Source organism: Chroicocephalus ridibundus, chromosome 2 (genome assembly GCF_963924245.1).
Source record: "Chroicocephalus ridibundus chromosome 2, bChrRid1.1, whole genome shotgun sequence".
NCBI lineage: Eukaryota > Metazoa > Chordata > Aves > Charadriiformes > Laridae > Chroicocephalus > Chroicocephalus ridibundus.
The window spans coordinates 133,561,418-133,578,275 of NC_086285.1; the positions used below are offsets into that span (position 1 = coordinate 133,561,418).

A 16,858-nucleotide genomic window follows, 5' to 3' on the forward strand; every position below is an offset into this window, starting at 1 on the left:
CTAAGGGTCCCTTCCAACCCAACACATTCTATGATTCTATGATTCCACGATTCTTGACATCCCGCAGCCTGTGCAAAGCCACCGTGCCAGCAGGGCTCTGGGACCCTCAGACACACTCAGAGGGTGCTCTCACATCACCACGCTCCATCCACAGTCTGAAACAGCATGTGCTGTGAACACATTTAAGAGAAGCTTGCAAAAATAAATAATATTAAAATAATGGGGCTTCCAAGATGTTCCATTCTTTTTTTTTTTTTTTTTTTTTTAAGTCATTTGTCATTTGGAGTCTTTTCTTTCCCTCAAATGTCTGTGGGAACCAGTATTGCTATTAACTTTTTGCTTAAATGAGGTCCTTTCTTTCAGGAAAATTTTATGGGGGAAAATGAATTGGTGAAGTTTTCACAAAGCTTGCACATACATACAGAAAAGACAATAAATATATAAATATTTATTAGCCAGTCTCCTCCTCAAGACCTTGCAACAGGAGCTGCTGGACTGAGCCAACAGAGAAGTAGACAAGTTACTTCACTGGCCAAAAACCTATAAAAGAGGAATAATAGAGCATTATGCTACGTGTGCTCGGAACAGACGGAAGGACTCGTGGGGAAACAGGAGAATAAAAGCACAGATAAGACAAAGAGTTTGGAAGGAAGACAATGTAATACAGCAAGAAGAAAAAGGTAAAGAGCAGGGAAGAAAAGACAGTCCAAGTCAGCCCCTTGCCTTCACATAAATGGGTGGTGATCTGTGTATCATTTTCATACCCCAGAAGTGGCAGCAGGTTGAAGATTGTTACGAGCCCCTATGGACCCCCAGGTTGCTTGTGCCAGTCTGGGGCCTGGCACCACTGCAGTCTTTGCCTCTGGCCACACAACTGTCCTTTTGCACTCTTCTGGGATGAGTAAAGAAGTTAGCATCAATAGTTCTTGATACTAACACCCTACTAAAATGCAAATATTAGATTTACCTTTAGTGCACTATGATTTCTGGATGTCTAAATATGGAGGTATCCCTATATCAATTACAAGTTTCATACCATCAAGCTCTTCCTCACAAACACAAGTCTAGAAACTTCAGCATACATAATTGGCAGAAACTCCAGCAATGAGCAATTGAAAGGTACCAGAACACAGACGTCTCCCGAAGGAGGATCATTTTGTCCGCTTGCTATCAGCTACCACAACTTTGCACCTCAAAGTACACAAAATTATGAATAACTATAAAAAAATATGAATAACATACAATATTAAAAATCATTCACTGGCGATGTGCAGGCTTGACTGCAATACTGAAATACTATTTTGAGTGCTACAAAGTGTTGTTAGAATTACAACAAATACTTAACATATAATTTACTTACAGAAATCTACATCATGTGCCATAACAATGACCAGCTCATACCTTCGCTATGGATTTCAACATCTTACTCCACCATTACTTCAGAAAACACTGGAAAACATTTCTTTCTCCATTCTATAATATTGCAACTTGACAGCAAACATACTCCACAGCCATGCCTTTTGAAACCCTGAAGATGGATTTACCTTCACCGGAGTTAAAACAACCTTTCTAATGGCTACCCATTATATAGTCACGTAGTGGGGAGCTTTGACTGCCTTTGTGTGGGATCTCATTCTCATGTTGCAGCAGGTACTTAAAGAGCAAGAGCCTTTTTTTTTTTTCCCAAAAGAATTTTGATGTCCAACTCCCTTTGAAGCCTCCCTTCCTATGTATCTTTGAAAATCTGATCTTCAATTTGTTATCCGTTTTCCCTTCCCACTTGATATGAAAATGCCTTCTCTTCTTCCTTCTGAACACTCAAAAATGAGGGCAGAAACAGCCCCATGCTCCTAACGTGAATGAAGTGTAATTGCTTGGAAAACCATGGCTCCTTCTCCCAGTCTTCATCTATTCTTTTCCATTCCAGTTGCATAAAACATCATCATGATGGGCCACAGGCTTCTGTGTAATCCATCAGAACTGATTTACATTCTTTAGGTAAAAGTAAAGATCACTGCAGGCAGAAACTGGATGCAGTTATCTGCTATGGAAAACAGCTTTGCTACTGCTTTCAAATTTATTGATTACTGGCAGCCTTTCCCCTCTAAAGTATATCCACCAAAGTGGGCACTGCTGTTGGAATAGCCACTAGCTGTCTGATAAAACTTAACGAATGGCAATTTTATTAGCTTCTGTTGTTATTGTTTCTTTAACTCCTTCAGTATCAACCCACCACAGCAATTTGCTGACCAAGGAAGAGTAGAGATAAGGCACGACTATGAACATTTTGGTCCCTACTTCGATTCTCTTTTTTTTTTTTTTTTTTAACAGATTTTCTGTTAAAGGCAATTTATACAGGGCCAAACTTTTAATGGTGTCCAGTGTGTGCTCTTCCCTACAACAGAGGGTATTTTGCAGAAAAACTCTTAGAGAGATCACAGAAAACTCAGATACTGCAGTATTTATACCATCAGCTCCATCCTGGCATGCCAGAACTGATTTTTCTGAGTGTCTTTAGACAGGTATTTTAGTCTTACTCCTCTGCATTTGATCCTGGGAAATCTCTGACTGGTCAGGGTCTATAATTTCCTTGTTACTTCCCCATCACTGGTTTGAAGACCATGCTGCCTGTCCCAGACAAGAGGAATTAAAAACCCAAGCACCAGCAAAGTAAATACTTCTTATTAGCTATGGTTTTTTTAAATCAAGATGTTAAGTAAGTCCTACTTTCCCCTCACCATACATACATCCAGAGCTATGAAGACCGTCTCATGATCTGCAACAAACTTAAAAGAATAGCGTTTGTTCTACAGAAATCACTATGCTCTAAAAGGATCCCATCGAGGAATTGCTATCTGAGACAAAAAGTAGTAAATCAGAGTTGTTTAAAAATGTTTAGATAGAAGGAAATAAAAACCAGTCACCCAAAACTCCCTGAATTTCTTTGGCTGCGGTCCTTGGCCAGCACTACCTGGTTAGTTCTGCACTACAGTAATTTTGCTCTACTAAAGTGAAATTAAACACACAAAGAGTTATTATATGAAAGCTGCACACAGAGATTAAACTCAGACTCAATCACCCAACTAAATCTCCATTCAGTGCTTTGAAAATTTACCACTAAGTGTGAAGCTAAAAATATTAGCTGATAACTGTGAGCTATCTTCCAACCACATCCTCTTGTAGAACAACATCAATAAGAGACAAGTCTGAAAATGTGCCTTAGAGGAATTAATAAACATTTGTTTGAAACAGGGCCATTTCACTTTGGGACAGGGTTGGGGGGTTTTTTCTTCTTCTTTTTTTTTTTTTTTTTTTTTTTTTTTTTCCCCCTCCCCCTCATCTAGCGAACATATCCTGAACTTCAGGGTATGGAAACTTGCCTAAACCACACCCATAGTCAAATCAAATTTAACATATCTTTACAAGATATTTATAACATGCAAATACCTGGAGGCCCTGTTTCTCGTTCACATGAAGGTCCCTTACGCCAGAAAAGAAGGGCTCTTTCATGTTAGTGAGAATGAGCGCATAGTAGATTAGACGTCGGTTTCACATATTATATTTAACATGTGAAGCTTCTGCAACCCACATCGCCACTCCGCGTGCAACAAGCAAAGCAAACCACACTGCAGCACTTCAAGAAAGGTGTTTGGCAAGCCCTTACGACTGCATCCTTACAGTCTGCCACTTGTGTCTCAGCAGGATTCTGCTTCAAGAATCTCAGAACAAATAATTTTACTTCACCTTTTCATGAAAAAAAAATTAAGAAACCCTTGCTTCATTCACTCCGTTCTTCCTTAAGCCGGTTTAGAAGCTCAAGGAACCTAAAATAACCATTTTTTCAAGATAAAACAGATGAAGAGCAAAAATTCCACCTTCATATACTTAGGCATCTGCTTCGCTCACCAATTTTGTCTCTTGGCACACATCTAATTCAGAAATAAATTATCCAATTATTTTTCTGTCTCAGACTTTTCCTTATTTGCCACTTAAGAGCAATCAGAGACAGGGATTTTCAATTTAGGAGGTTTTTTAGACCAGAATCGCCAAGCACAAGCTATTTCTCGGGACGCTTTCATGGACAAGATCTGAAAAAACGCATGCTTGAGCGCCCACGCCTGCTGCACCCACTGCAGCCACCCAAACCTGCGGGGGTCTGTGCGCTAGGGCTTAGCAACCAGTCTGCAGTGCTGAGGAGGGTCATGTCACCTGAGGGGAAAATTGCAGAGAAAAGCAAAGCGTTGGGCTCCGGCTCAGAAGGTAAACGTGTATCGCAAGTTAGAGCTTTCTGGGTAGAATTCCCCCAGAACTAATAAGCCTGAGCTTTTTAATTCTAATGTCAAATAAATAAATTATCATGGTTTAATCTACTATCTTCGATAAACTCTGATACCTACTGAGAAACGGGGATATTATTTCCAAAATTATTTGCTACCTGAGGTCAGTCCATGAGTAGATACCATATACAGCTAATTTCCTGACAAAGTGATATTAAGCACCCAATTTTCCAGCGTGTGTGCCTGCACACAACTACTGAGAACAAAACGTCGAGCCAGATGGTGAGTGTCTTTCAAGGAACATTCCCTATTTTTATGCTACTAAAGAACCTTCCAGTTCCATAGAAGTTACAAAAGCTGGTGAAGTTTACAGCAAAGGCTTTCGCGGGCAAAAGGAATTTTAATTTGAAAGGGTCGAGCAATTTTATCCTGTACCAAAACTGGTACCTGACGTATGTTATAAAATAACATAATACCTGACAATATGTTATAAAAATACAATAATATACTTGTGTATTAAAAAGGAAGAAGACTCATCTGTGGACGTGAAATATTTTTCTGCTTAAACTACATTAACACATTAAGCACTTTATTTATTCTTTTAAAAGCTGCTTTTTTTCTTTAGCATGTGGCTTAATATTTGATTGCAGCAATACTTATACAGCAATAGCAAAAAGTAAATTATACACAACTCTGGCACAAACGCCTGTTAATCTGATAACCCATAAACCCTCCCCACTACAGAGGACTCCAATTAGAATGAATAACAGAAATGTTTGGGGAATTGCGGGGGGACGACATCTGTTTGATTGACATGTGCCTTTCCTGGAAGAATGCAACGCACGTCCATAATCCTAAACAGTCTGACAGCACTAGTATGACCCAATTCTTCAGAAAAAAAAGGCATACCTTTGCTACAACAGTTGTTTAGCTATACGTTTATATGGAAAAGTAATATTTGAAGCTGCGTGACTCTCTTTTCTCGTAATGCATTAAAATATCTGTTCACACAGCTAGCCAAATGTCATGTATGATCTTTCCTACTGTTGCCGTAAAAACGTTGCAGGAACGAGTATCTTTCGCTGCTTATTATATAAACCGTTCTGTGTTTCATTATATGTATTATTATATGTATCGTATATGTATTATATTACCGGCAAAGCCGTTAGGTTGTTCTGCTGTTAGTACTCTACTGAGAACAAACATAACTTATCAACTGCCTGACTGCTTCTTGAAAAATAGGTATCAGTTTACCCCATTGAATTACTACACCTGTTTGAATTTTGGCCACTCCATCAGAGCAGCAAGCTAGCCCGAGGAAATTTCGACACTTAGTTTTATTAGCCTACTTGACGAAACTTTCATAGCCTTAGGAGCTTGCAAAAAGTGAGAACATAAGAAATACCAAAATAGTGGAAAAGACTGAAAGACTGCAGTTTGTAGTACGACAATTGTAAAAACCTCCTTTTTTTCTCATCGCTAACCTACCCTTTCGGGGGTTTTTTAATATTTTTTTTTTTAAGCCCTGCGTATACTACCTGCCCAGTCCAGTCAAACTTCACGAAAGGAACATAAACCTGGCATGAAAGCTATTGCTGAAACTCGATAATAGTGACTACTGATAAACATTGACCATCGGCTCTATACACCATATTACAAAAACACGTAACACCTAAAATAGTAAAACATTTTCTCTGTACGGCTTACTGACTGCAAGAACACCAATGCAACAAGGAGAAAAAAACAAACTATGAAAGACTGAAAAAAATGGCGGCTCACCTTCTGTGCCATTGGGTGTCATGGAATTATTATTTATATGGGAGTTATCAAGTTTTGGACCACTGGGGGATTCACTACTACCACTTAGTCGGCTGTGTGGGCTGGCTAGATCCTGCATTTCCATAGACCTGAAAACAAGATGCAACTAGTTTTAGTGACATATTCACCATGGATTACAGAGGAATTACCTATGTTATACACCTGTGTCTATCACCGAGACACCGCCCGCTATTAATCAACCTCCCGAAAACAGTAAAAAATTAACAGCTTCTGCAAACTTGATATTTTCTAGTGCTAAACTCATTTTGTAGCCCCCCACACAACTGACCAGCTACCGTAATTATTTTTGGAGCTTCTAACAGAATAAAATTTAGATACGGAGTACTGCACTTTAAACATCGCTGTCACATAGTATTTTTAGATAAGTAAAAAGACGGAATCACCGATACACGCAGACATATATTCTCTTAACAACAAATTAACACTCTGCTTTTTCAAGATTTACCACTCAGTGGCAATATAAAGGGGCCTCCAAACCAAATAAAACACTTGAAGCAATTGTGGAAACCTATCATCTACTGACAGGGAATGAGATATTCCTGATGTATGTGTTTACTCTGGCAAACTACTTAATTGTTCCTCTGTTTCCGTTGAAACAAATGCAGCATTAAAACATTATTATGTCTGCTCACTTGTTTGCTTTGCGGATTACATAAAGCGTGCCCAATTGAAAAGGGATCTGACCACCATACAGTGAATCCATACAGGCGTTAGTGTGCCTTAGCGCTCTGCTCTGTCTCCGCAGCTGTCGCTTCGCCAAAATAAGAGGAGAGCAATTCCGATTCAAAGGAAAAATTAAGCATTCATACAGCACGCAAGCAAATAAATATTTCCTATTTGCGTTTTTAATAGCCTTATACAAAAAGGCCCACAGCCACCGCCACCGTGATACACCCCTTGGTTTACGCTGGGGAAGCTTATGATTGAAGAGCCCTATGCTTCTGTTTCTTTATACCTAAAAACGTTGATGATGTTATTTGATGTACTCAGTCTAAGTAATTGCTCCCAGTAGAAATTTCAGAGGTTACTGCGCCTCCAAGGCATCCGAACCAGTAATCTTTCTGCTTAAAAGAAATGCTTAGGCTCTTTTAAAGACTATTAAAATTATAAAAAAGATTCCTCCCACAGTAATGGTATAAATATCCTTAAGCGCTACGCGTCATCTCAACTATGAAGTTTTCACGTTTTAACTGAGATTTTAGCACAGGTTCTAAACACAAATCCTTCATTTTAGATTTCAAACCTAAACCAATCTACACGTAAGAAAGATGATATCGCACTGAGTTTGAAAAGCCAGCATCTAATATAAAATTGAACGCTATAGCGAAAAAGTGTACGTGCTCGTGGTTTACAGACTCAGTTGCACGCACGTAAAAGCAACGCTCCAGCACTTACTCATCTGCTTAATGCAGAAAACAGGAACAAATATTTGCTTATCACCTGAAGTAAAAAAAAAACAAAACAAAACAAAAAAAAAAAAAAACCAAGAAAAGAAAAGAAGAAAAGGTTTGCAGAAAAATAGCAATTTTCAACAAAATCCTTACCTGCAGCTTGAGGAAACAGCAACATCTGAACTGGTTTGGGGCTTCTGCACCTGTAAACCAGGGAAACAAACAGAAGCCTCTATTACTCTGCTTTACTACGAGGCCTTAATTTAAAGAAAGTATATCACCGCGGATGACAATTCTGTCCTTTAAACCCAAAAGGAGAGGAGGAGGGCGCGGTGCCCGTGAAAGGCATATTGTCTTTAAATTGAAGGCTCAACTGTTGTTTCCCCGGCAGGTCTCTCTCCCTCCTCCCTGCGCCGGGGGACGGCGGCCAAGTGACGGGATAGTGATTCATCAGGGGCCCGTGACAGCTGCAGAGGGGCTCACTCCTCCCACGGCACGGCACCGCACGGAGAAGGTAACCCCGGCACGGGCAGTGGGAGCCGCTCCAGCCCCAAGCCCCCCATCGAGCATCCTGCAGCCCTCTCCCCTCTCCTTATCACCGGCCGGGTTATCTCTCCCTCCCAGCCCCTTAACTCTTGACAGCTTCTTGCCCTCGTCGCCTTGGCTCTCCTCAACCTCCGCTCTTCACCATCCTTCCTCCGCGCCTGGGCAGTGGGGAACCCACAAGCCAGCTCACCCCAAAGGCAAAGCAAGACGGAGAGGCTGAGGTTATTTTTTTTTTTTTTTTTTGGCGGGGGGACGGATGGGGGGACACAACCTATGGTAAAGATCTTCAATCTGTGACCAACAGTATTACACAAGCCCATCTCCAACCGGGGTGAATTAAAATAAAAACCCCGCACGTTATTGCACAAGGTCTTACTCGTAAAAAATCCAGTCGCTAATGAGATTTCTGATAAAATGGCTTAAAAGAACACTTCTGGCTAAATAAATAGGAGGAAGCTGTAGCATTTACCTCTGAGGTCACTCATCAAAAACAGGAATCTGGTTCCACTGGGAAGCCCAGCAATAATTTTCCAGTTAAATAAAACAACTCCTTTTATAACTCAGGTGAGCAATAGATTTTCATACCCTATTAGAAAAACACCGTTGCTTTGCTAACAGATCTCTGTAGCCAGCAATGATTGTCAGCAGGTGATAAAACCTCAGGTGAAGATACGCCGCTAGACACTGTTAGCTTAAAGGCACACAAAAGCTTCTCCTGGTAAGGTATATATCCTCTTAACGTCTGCACTGAGAATCCTTCACGTGCATTTCCATTCAACCTGAACTGACATCTCTTAAATGATCACACAGCAAAGACAAGAGAGATGAGGCATTTTAAGTGCCATAAAAATCATCCAAGCAAATCCTACTTATGTGTCTGCAGGGTTTGGGGTTTTTTTTTGTTATTTTTAATCACAGACAGAATTACTACTAGCAAGAGTAAACAACTGCTAGGGGCAGCCAGGCAATGCAGAACATTACAAATGATGTCAAGAAGCATGCAATAATGCACGCTGTAAAACATCAATCTTTTTATAACCGGGTATTTGAAGTAAGGCATAACGTGCTTTTCAATACATCGTCGCATGCCAAATTAAACTGCATGAGCAGATACATTCAGAAGTGCTCATTTTGTTTTAAAGATTTTTTTTTTCAGTTCTTTACCCCAGAAACTGCAGCAGAGTGCCTTAGGATATGTTTCTGCTGCTACTTCTAAACACCTGGAAAAAATTATAGGTGAGAACTAAGTTTGCTTACAGAGCTATCTTCGCTCCCTCTTGCACAGGATCCTTAAAAACATATCTTTTATAATAGGAAAAACTTCCTTTTTCAAATAGATGCTTTAACTAACTGGTATTTTCCGAAGTGCCCTACAGTATTATTCATACTTCACTGAACTCTAAAATACAATTAATCCTCACTATTTTATTTGCCCAAAATAAAAAAATAATAACTTCCGTACACTTACAAATATATACATATACGTGCACGTGTGTGTATAGCGAGAGAGATTTCATTTAAGGCTTCATGGGAGAGGGCCAAAAAAAAATAATCCAGCTCATTCAAAGTGAATTAAATATATACCCTATATGTCCTCTAACACTCTATGATTTGTGAAAGTTCATATCCACAATCTTAATTTTCATTAGACATACTTTAGATATATTCCTTTGTGTCTCAAGGATTATTTAAACCATGTGTTGCACGTTACCATATTTAAAAATGACTCTTTAATCAAAATAACTTTAAAACAACTAATCCTCACTTAGGCTGGTCAGCTGAATCCACAGAGTGGTCCAGGAAAAATAAATCTACTCTCAAGAATGCGAATGCAGACAACAATTAGACACAGATGTGAGTGAAATTAGTTACAGTTTACAAAATGCTACACTTCACATGCTTTCAGTTTTTTATGTGTAGTACAAAATTACAACGTAGTAAGGAACCACACTTATGACGACCGGTTCATAGAATAAAAACATTTCTGGGTGGCGTGTGCTTGCTCTCATACATTCTCCCATTTTGCCAACACATTTCTGGATAATTGAAGTTCTGCAACATAACTCACATATCAAACAAAAAGTGGGGAAAAAAAGAAATGCAATGGCCTTACCCGGCCAGCCAAAAGGGCACATTAAAAAAAAAAAAAATCAAAAAGAGAAAAAAGGAGCTGTCACTCACCCTTCGTACTCTGCGCTCCGCTTAAACTAAAAATGCCTTGTATGATAAATGACATAGATATTCTCCTCTGTACCTCAAAAACATTACTGTGTATAATTTGATTGTTGTAAGTAATGTTCACATCTTTCCCCTTAATATGGATTGCAGATCTGGGCACTATACAGTACATGGTGAGAAAAAAAAATGACAATGATAGCAAAGCTACTTAAAATTCATCCATTTAAGAATCTTAAATCAGTAACATCAAATTCTGATTAGTTAATGAGGTCTTTTAAGTTTGCCTTTTTTCTAATTAAATTTATAATTCTTCACAGATGTAGGTTTTGTTGATGTTCAATTTGTCTCTCTCATTTTGTTAAACCTCACATAGTGCTCCACCAATCCATTGAATAGCCACATTAAATCTGTTAATACCATGCTCTTCAACCCCAGAAATTATTTCCAGAAGGCAAACTTGCTTTGAGAGATCATCAAACAAGACTTAAGGTACACATTTTATCACATTTTCCCTACCACAGAGCTCAGGATGCGGAGGAAAATTCATGACTTTTGCACTGTTTATTATACTTTGCTAAATTACAAATCAAAAGCATCTGACAGAAGATCATGTATGAAGCCAAAAAGTTAATAATGTTCTGTGAAAAGTAAACTGTAAATGGGAAGGGATTCTAAATTTCAGCAGCACAGAGAAAATAAAACGTAGGTACTTGTCTAAATTACAGGTTTTCCACAGTATTTTTGCTTGCTAGGAGCAATTTTTTTTTAAATGGCTATAATTCGAAACATTTTTCCAGCTGAAAATAAATTTTCTATGTGAAAATAAGAAGTTAACCCAGAAAACTATAGCCAGCACATGCGCTTTTTCTTAAAACAATTCTAGTTTAAAGAAGCAAATTTCAAAGACAATGGCAATTTTCAAATCAGTGTTCCTCTGTAGGAAAAAAAAAAAAAAAATCTGTCATTTTTAGCAGGGGGTGGAGGGATGGAGAGAAGAGGACTTTCCCCCCAACAGCACTCTTTGCCTCCTTTAAAGCACTGTGCAATCAGTTATCTACAGGCGTAAGGGCTTCAACAGCCAAAATGTTATAAAACTAAAATGCAAATTGGCTACAAAAAGGCACCTCGCTGGCAACACATAAAACTTGGTAATACTTTCGCTCCTCCAACAATCATATGGCTGGGCTCTAAGTGAGGAGGTAGACCATTTTCACTAGATACTCACATCAAAGACAAACTGCACTTATCAAACCAGAAGCAGGTAATTACAGTTATTTCATTTTTAATCACTAGTTTAAATTCTTCTAAAAGTGCCGTCCTGCGTGCTCTTTTCAATACGCTTATGAATGAAACATTTTGAAACCCCAACACTTTCTTCCCTTTAAGAGAGAAGTACTACAATGTGACAATGCTCCCATTATGACCAGCCATTTAAGAATGTCTTTCTGCTTTTCCAAGATTTTTTTGGCTCCCGAGAAATATTTCATACTTATTGCAATTCAAACAAAATGATTACTCATTTTCTTTTTTTTTTTTTTTTTTTTCCCCCCCTCCTCTCTCCAAAGGCGAAGCGTGACTCAAGCCGCCTGTCACTGCGCAGAAGTGCTGAGAGGGGATGGCTGCTCATTTCCACACCCGACCAGGCCTTGGGAAAACTCCGACAGCAGTGAGGTGCTCGGATAAAGGCTGCCTGTCACCGGTTCGTGAGCAACACGTAAAGCGCTGTGTGCATATGTGTTCACACGCATAAAAGTATAGGATGTGTATGCACACGTATATACTTACAGACACGTATACACACATTATTAATTTATTTTACACACCAAACCAGCAGTCTGCATCCCGGCAGATGCTTTGCGAACCCATCTCAGTATGGGATGGAAAATAAAAGATCCTTTATGCGTGGTATCTAACGTTAAAAACTTCCAGTGATGCACAACGCAGCATTTCCACTTTTTATCGTGAATTTCTCTCTGTGATCATTTTAAAATTTAAACAAATGGCATGAAATATACCATCCTCTTTTTTCTGAAAGCTTTTATCTCTTCTGCATGCCTCATTTTTAAATGTTTACTTACCAAAAAAAAACACAACACCAAAACCCAACCGCCTTCTAAGAAACACTTTTAAATGCGCTAACACCTTTACTTTTCCAGAATAAACTTTTCACTGCAAAGGGCAGTCCTTCCTCTCCTTGGTGTTTGTCAAAAACACCGACAGAAATACATACTTGGGGATGTTTTGTGGGTCTCGGTGGCTCAAAAGCAAGATGTAAATTTAATGAGACTTCAAAAGGTCTTTAACTTCCTCGTTCTAAGATCATCGTTCTAAATAAGCCACCGAAAATGTCAATAAACATCAAATATTTCAGTTGTGTAGATGTTTATTCTGTCATCTTGAAAAGTTCTCCTGTGGGGATCTGTGTGTTTTCCTTGGTGTTCGGAAAACTTAAACACATTAAGCAAAAGGATTTCCTGCTTCAGAAAGCGCTGTCAAAATCTCTGTCAGGCATTCTTCCTTCCCATTTTTTTTTATTATTTTTCTCACGCTCTCATGTCTCTTTCGGAAAGGTCTACGGGTTTCTATACAAAATGCCTATTTTTTAACACATACACACCCCCCCCTCCATTTAACATCTCACCATCACGTTATTCCTGTCTGCCGAACCATTAAGCGCTCTAGGAAATCCAACAGGAGAATCCCGCCCCCCCCCGCAAAAAAAAAAAAAAAAAAACAAAAAACAAAAACAAACCAAAACAAAACCAACCTGGCCGATCACAATAAACAGAACCGCCTCACATCTGCTTTGCGGGAAGCCTGCAAACCCCAGCCTGAAACCCGGCCAAAATTAACTGCTGCCCCTACCCATTTCTAATTACGCGCTGAGCTTTCCCCGGGACGGCAGAAAACTCCGCGCACCTTCCGTCCCCGCCGCTGCGGAACTCCGCGCTGCTCCGCAACCGCGCTATGGCAATCCCCCCCCCCCCTTTTTTTTTTCTTTCCCCCCTTTCCCCCCCCCCCCCCCCTTTCTTTTCCTGCCTTTTTCCTCCCCGTTTCGCTTCTCCCGCTGCCCCGCCGCTGTCAGCGGTCCGCCCCGCTACTCACGCTGCCGGGGCGCGCCGTCTCCGCGGCGCGCAGCCTCCGCGCCCGCGGGCTCAGAGCGCGGCGGCGGCGCCTCCCATGGCGCGGCGCGGTGCGGCGCGGCGCGGTGCGGTGCGGTGCGGTGCGGAGGGGCGCGGAGCGGGGCCGCAGCGGGCAGACAAAGCCTCCAGCCCCGCCGCCTGTTTGCTCAGCCGTGTGGGTCTGCCCAGGCGCTGCCTGGGGGCACGCTGCCGCTCCGCGCCCTCTCTCCTCCTCTCTCCCCTTTTCCTCCCTTTTTTTTTTTTTTCCCTTTTCCCCCCGCTTTTTTTTTTTTTTTTCCCTTCTCCTCCTTTGGGTTTTGTTTTTGTTTTTGTAACGCAAACCGCAGCTATTCTCTCATCCCAACCTTATTGGTTTAAAAGCAACGACGGCTTTTAAATGAGGCTTGCGCGGTCTGAAAAAGGAGGCGGGGGGGGGGGGGGGGGGGGGGGGCGGAACGCAGCCGGGGCTGCCCTGCCGCCCTCCGCCCGGCTGCGCGGGGGATGCGCTGAACCGGCGCCGGAGTTGCGCGGGGGCTGCGCGCCCCTGGCAGGCGGTCTGCTTCCCCCCCCCCGCTTCCCCTCCTCCGCGCCCAGAGCCCCCTTTTTGCACCTTCGGATCAAGTCGCGAATCCCCTCGGGTCCCTTCCTCATTAAAAAAGTTTTAATTGTTGCGGAGACGCGTCCCCCGCTTAGCGAGCCGGGTTTAAACAAAAGCCGTGCTAATAGAATAACTGGAATTAAACCAACGTTATATCAATGAGAGAAGCTAAATAAGGATACTCACAGAGGCTCTTAAGCATACAACCAGCATGCACGTCCGGACATGCCGTTTTGATTGGATATGTAACAGATTTGTTCTCAAATATCTGAGATTCTTGCAACCTTGTAAAGAAAGGGTCTGCTAAAACTATTTAAGCCAGCCTTCTCCAATTTAAAGGTATTTATTAAATAAAGTACCTGGAACTTTTTAAATGCTTCCAACCATGCAGATACGTGAAAAACCTGTACTTTTAAAAACAACCGTAAATATAATCAGATTTGTATTTTAAATTACTGCTACTCGACCTACTAAATTTTTAAAATTTAAAACCGTGTAAAGGCCTTTTCCGTAGACCTTACAAATATTTCCGAAGCAGAAAGAGACGGCTGCAAAGAGTTAAATTTGTGCATTAAGTAACAGTAACTCTTTAAAGCTTAGCTTTTACCAATCAATAAGTAATTAAATAATTTAATTAGTAAGCCATTAAACTGAAATGGGTTTATGATACATTTCTATTACAGCACTTTCGGTTGCTCGTAATTCAAAAAAACTCTTTTAAAAATGTATACATTATGTTAAAAAACATTGTAACGTACTCAATAACTAAATTTGACCAGGGTTCTCCAGATCATTTCCACTTTGTAGGCAGTATATTTCAATTCATGTAACACTTATTTTTCTACACTTTTTCAGTACACGTAATCCAAATATGATGAGGAAAACAGCATCATGATTTGCAGTACCAAAAAAAGAAGTCTTAATACTATGCCAGGTCTACAGTACTAAATAAAAAAAAAAACCCAACAACTTTATACTGTATAAATAGATTCCAATAGAACTTTTTTTTTTTCTTTACAAAAATCTGCGGTTATTCACTGCTAAGAAATCCTTACCTTCAATTAACTAATCTGTGAATGAAAGCAATACTTCTAGAGGAGAAATGTCTTCTGGCTACTACATCCCAGTAAGCGAGACATTATTTTGTAGCAAGTACATTGGGAATACTTCGGGAAAGCAGATCAGTTTGCAAAGCTACAAGTCAACCTCGAGGCTGGAAAGGCACCTAGGATTTCATTTTGTTTAGCGGAGAAAAGGGATGTCGGGACGGTCACACACCATATATGGGAACCCAGGTCAAAATAAGCAGCTTTCGATTGGGCCCGTCTGCGTCGCCAGCACAAACACAATCCCTTCACTTCTTTATATTCACAAACCGCATCTCGTGCCAAGACAACTATTTATGATGGTCTATATTAAACTGTGAAAGAACTACAAATTACTTATTATGGAGACATGCAGTTTTGTCAGGTAAAACTCACCAAAACCAGGAAATACAAGGCTATGCCATCGTTCCGAACTATGTGCTTTTCGGAACAGCCACGATCCTCTGGAAAATGCTTACCACTGAAGTCTTTACCAGTGTTAATAAGATCATTTTTAAAAAACCCCACTGAAGCCTATATAGAGTTAAAAACGCATGTCTTGCTTCACTGTCTCTAGGAACTTCATCTATTAGATGAAAAAGATCAGGCACATACTTTTAGGAAGAGAAGCTCATTTTTTTCTGTGGAAAAACCTCTCAAAAACGCCATATTGTTGTTGTGAGGTACCATCTGAGACTGGAAAATGTAACTCAAAAGCCTCTCTCAAAAATAGTGATACTTAAACAATGCTATGGAAATGAAAAAATGATTTAAAAAAAATATGACTGCAACTACCAGTGATGCGTGTGAATTTTTGCATAAATCTACTTCATTCCATATTTGAAAAAAACTCAAATAGCACAAACCCTACCATTCTGTGATTCTGTGTGAAATATATGAATAAATTTTACTGTTTTGAATGTAAAGCTTACCGAAGCAGGTTTACTGTTGGTTAGAGTTTGTAGTCCCTAAAGGGAGTTTTGTCTAAGTAATAACTTCAGGAGTGTGCCCAGTCTCTGTATTTAATTAAACTAAGGCAGATCCCCCCCACACACATACAGAGCTTGATGATGTGATGATAAACACGGGATAAATTACACAGAGGCTAAGATGATCAGAAAAAGGGTGCTGACGATGCATTGCAAGAAAAGAATCAGCTTTGAATTTTTAATCTCTTCTGTAGTATGGCATGTAGGCAGTATGGGAACCGAAGCCACATAAATGATCTAGATGGGGGATATAAGATAAAGTGGGGTCCTCTGTGTTTATACAGCCATTAAACAGTGCCTTAAAGTTCTTTATCTGATGTCTGAAGATTGGACTTCAGATTAGTGCATATCATTACCCCACGGTATGGTCTAACCTATGAACTTATCCTACAGCTGATACCATGGACCAGATCCTCATTCGCTTTCAGCGAGTGCAGGTTTTTTTTTTTATTTCAATAGCTAATCTAATTATGCCAGCTGAGCATTGCACCTATTTGAAACCTATTTGAAAGAGGTTCGTTTACTTGGCTTTTTCGTGTTGTTCTCCCAACTAACTGCGTACCGAATCAGTGCAGGCTGGGTTGTTGATCACTGGCACCCGACATCAATTCTAAACCACAATTGCACTGGGTCTGGAACAGAGATTTCAGTGGGATTTGTATATGTTTACATCACGCCTGAATTTGCCCTGATTCTGCATTCCTGCTGAAGCAGCCGGCACCTCAAGAGTCATAAGAAGTAAAGGATCAGGCCTGTTACATAACATCAAATGCACAACAAGCTATTGGGTATATTTTTACAACCATTACTCACGCAATGAGGTTTTAACTCCA

The 16,858-nt window shown here is 40.3% G+C and overlaps 1 protein-coding gene across 2 annotated transcripts in view; it reads right to left on the reverse strand.

Annotated features, from left to right (window-relative positions):
- The window catches only part of EYA1 (EYA transcriptional coactivator and phosphatase 1), a 92,214-nt gene extending 78,592 nt beyond the window's left edge, over positions 1-13,622 (reverse strand). The window contains exons 1-4 of one of the 2 annotated variants that reach the window (XM_063327044.1): positions 13,337-13,622; positions 7,661-7,710; positions 6,057-6,184; positions 4,147-4,209 (exon numbers count right to left, since the gene is read on the reverse strand). In XM_063327044.1, the coding sequence (XP_063183114.1) occupies positions 4,147-4,209; positions 6,057-6,180 (187 nt within the window). In that variant the 5' untranslated portion in view covers positions 6,181-6,184; positions 7,661-7,710; positions 13,337-13,622. The remainder of the gene's footprint in view (positions 1-4,146; positions 4,210-6,056; positions 6,185-7,660; positions 7,711-13,336) is intronic. The other variant, XM_063327043.1, reaches the window with a different exon arrangement.
- Positions 13,623-16,858: the final 3,236 nt, after the last annotated feature.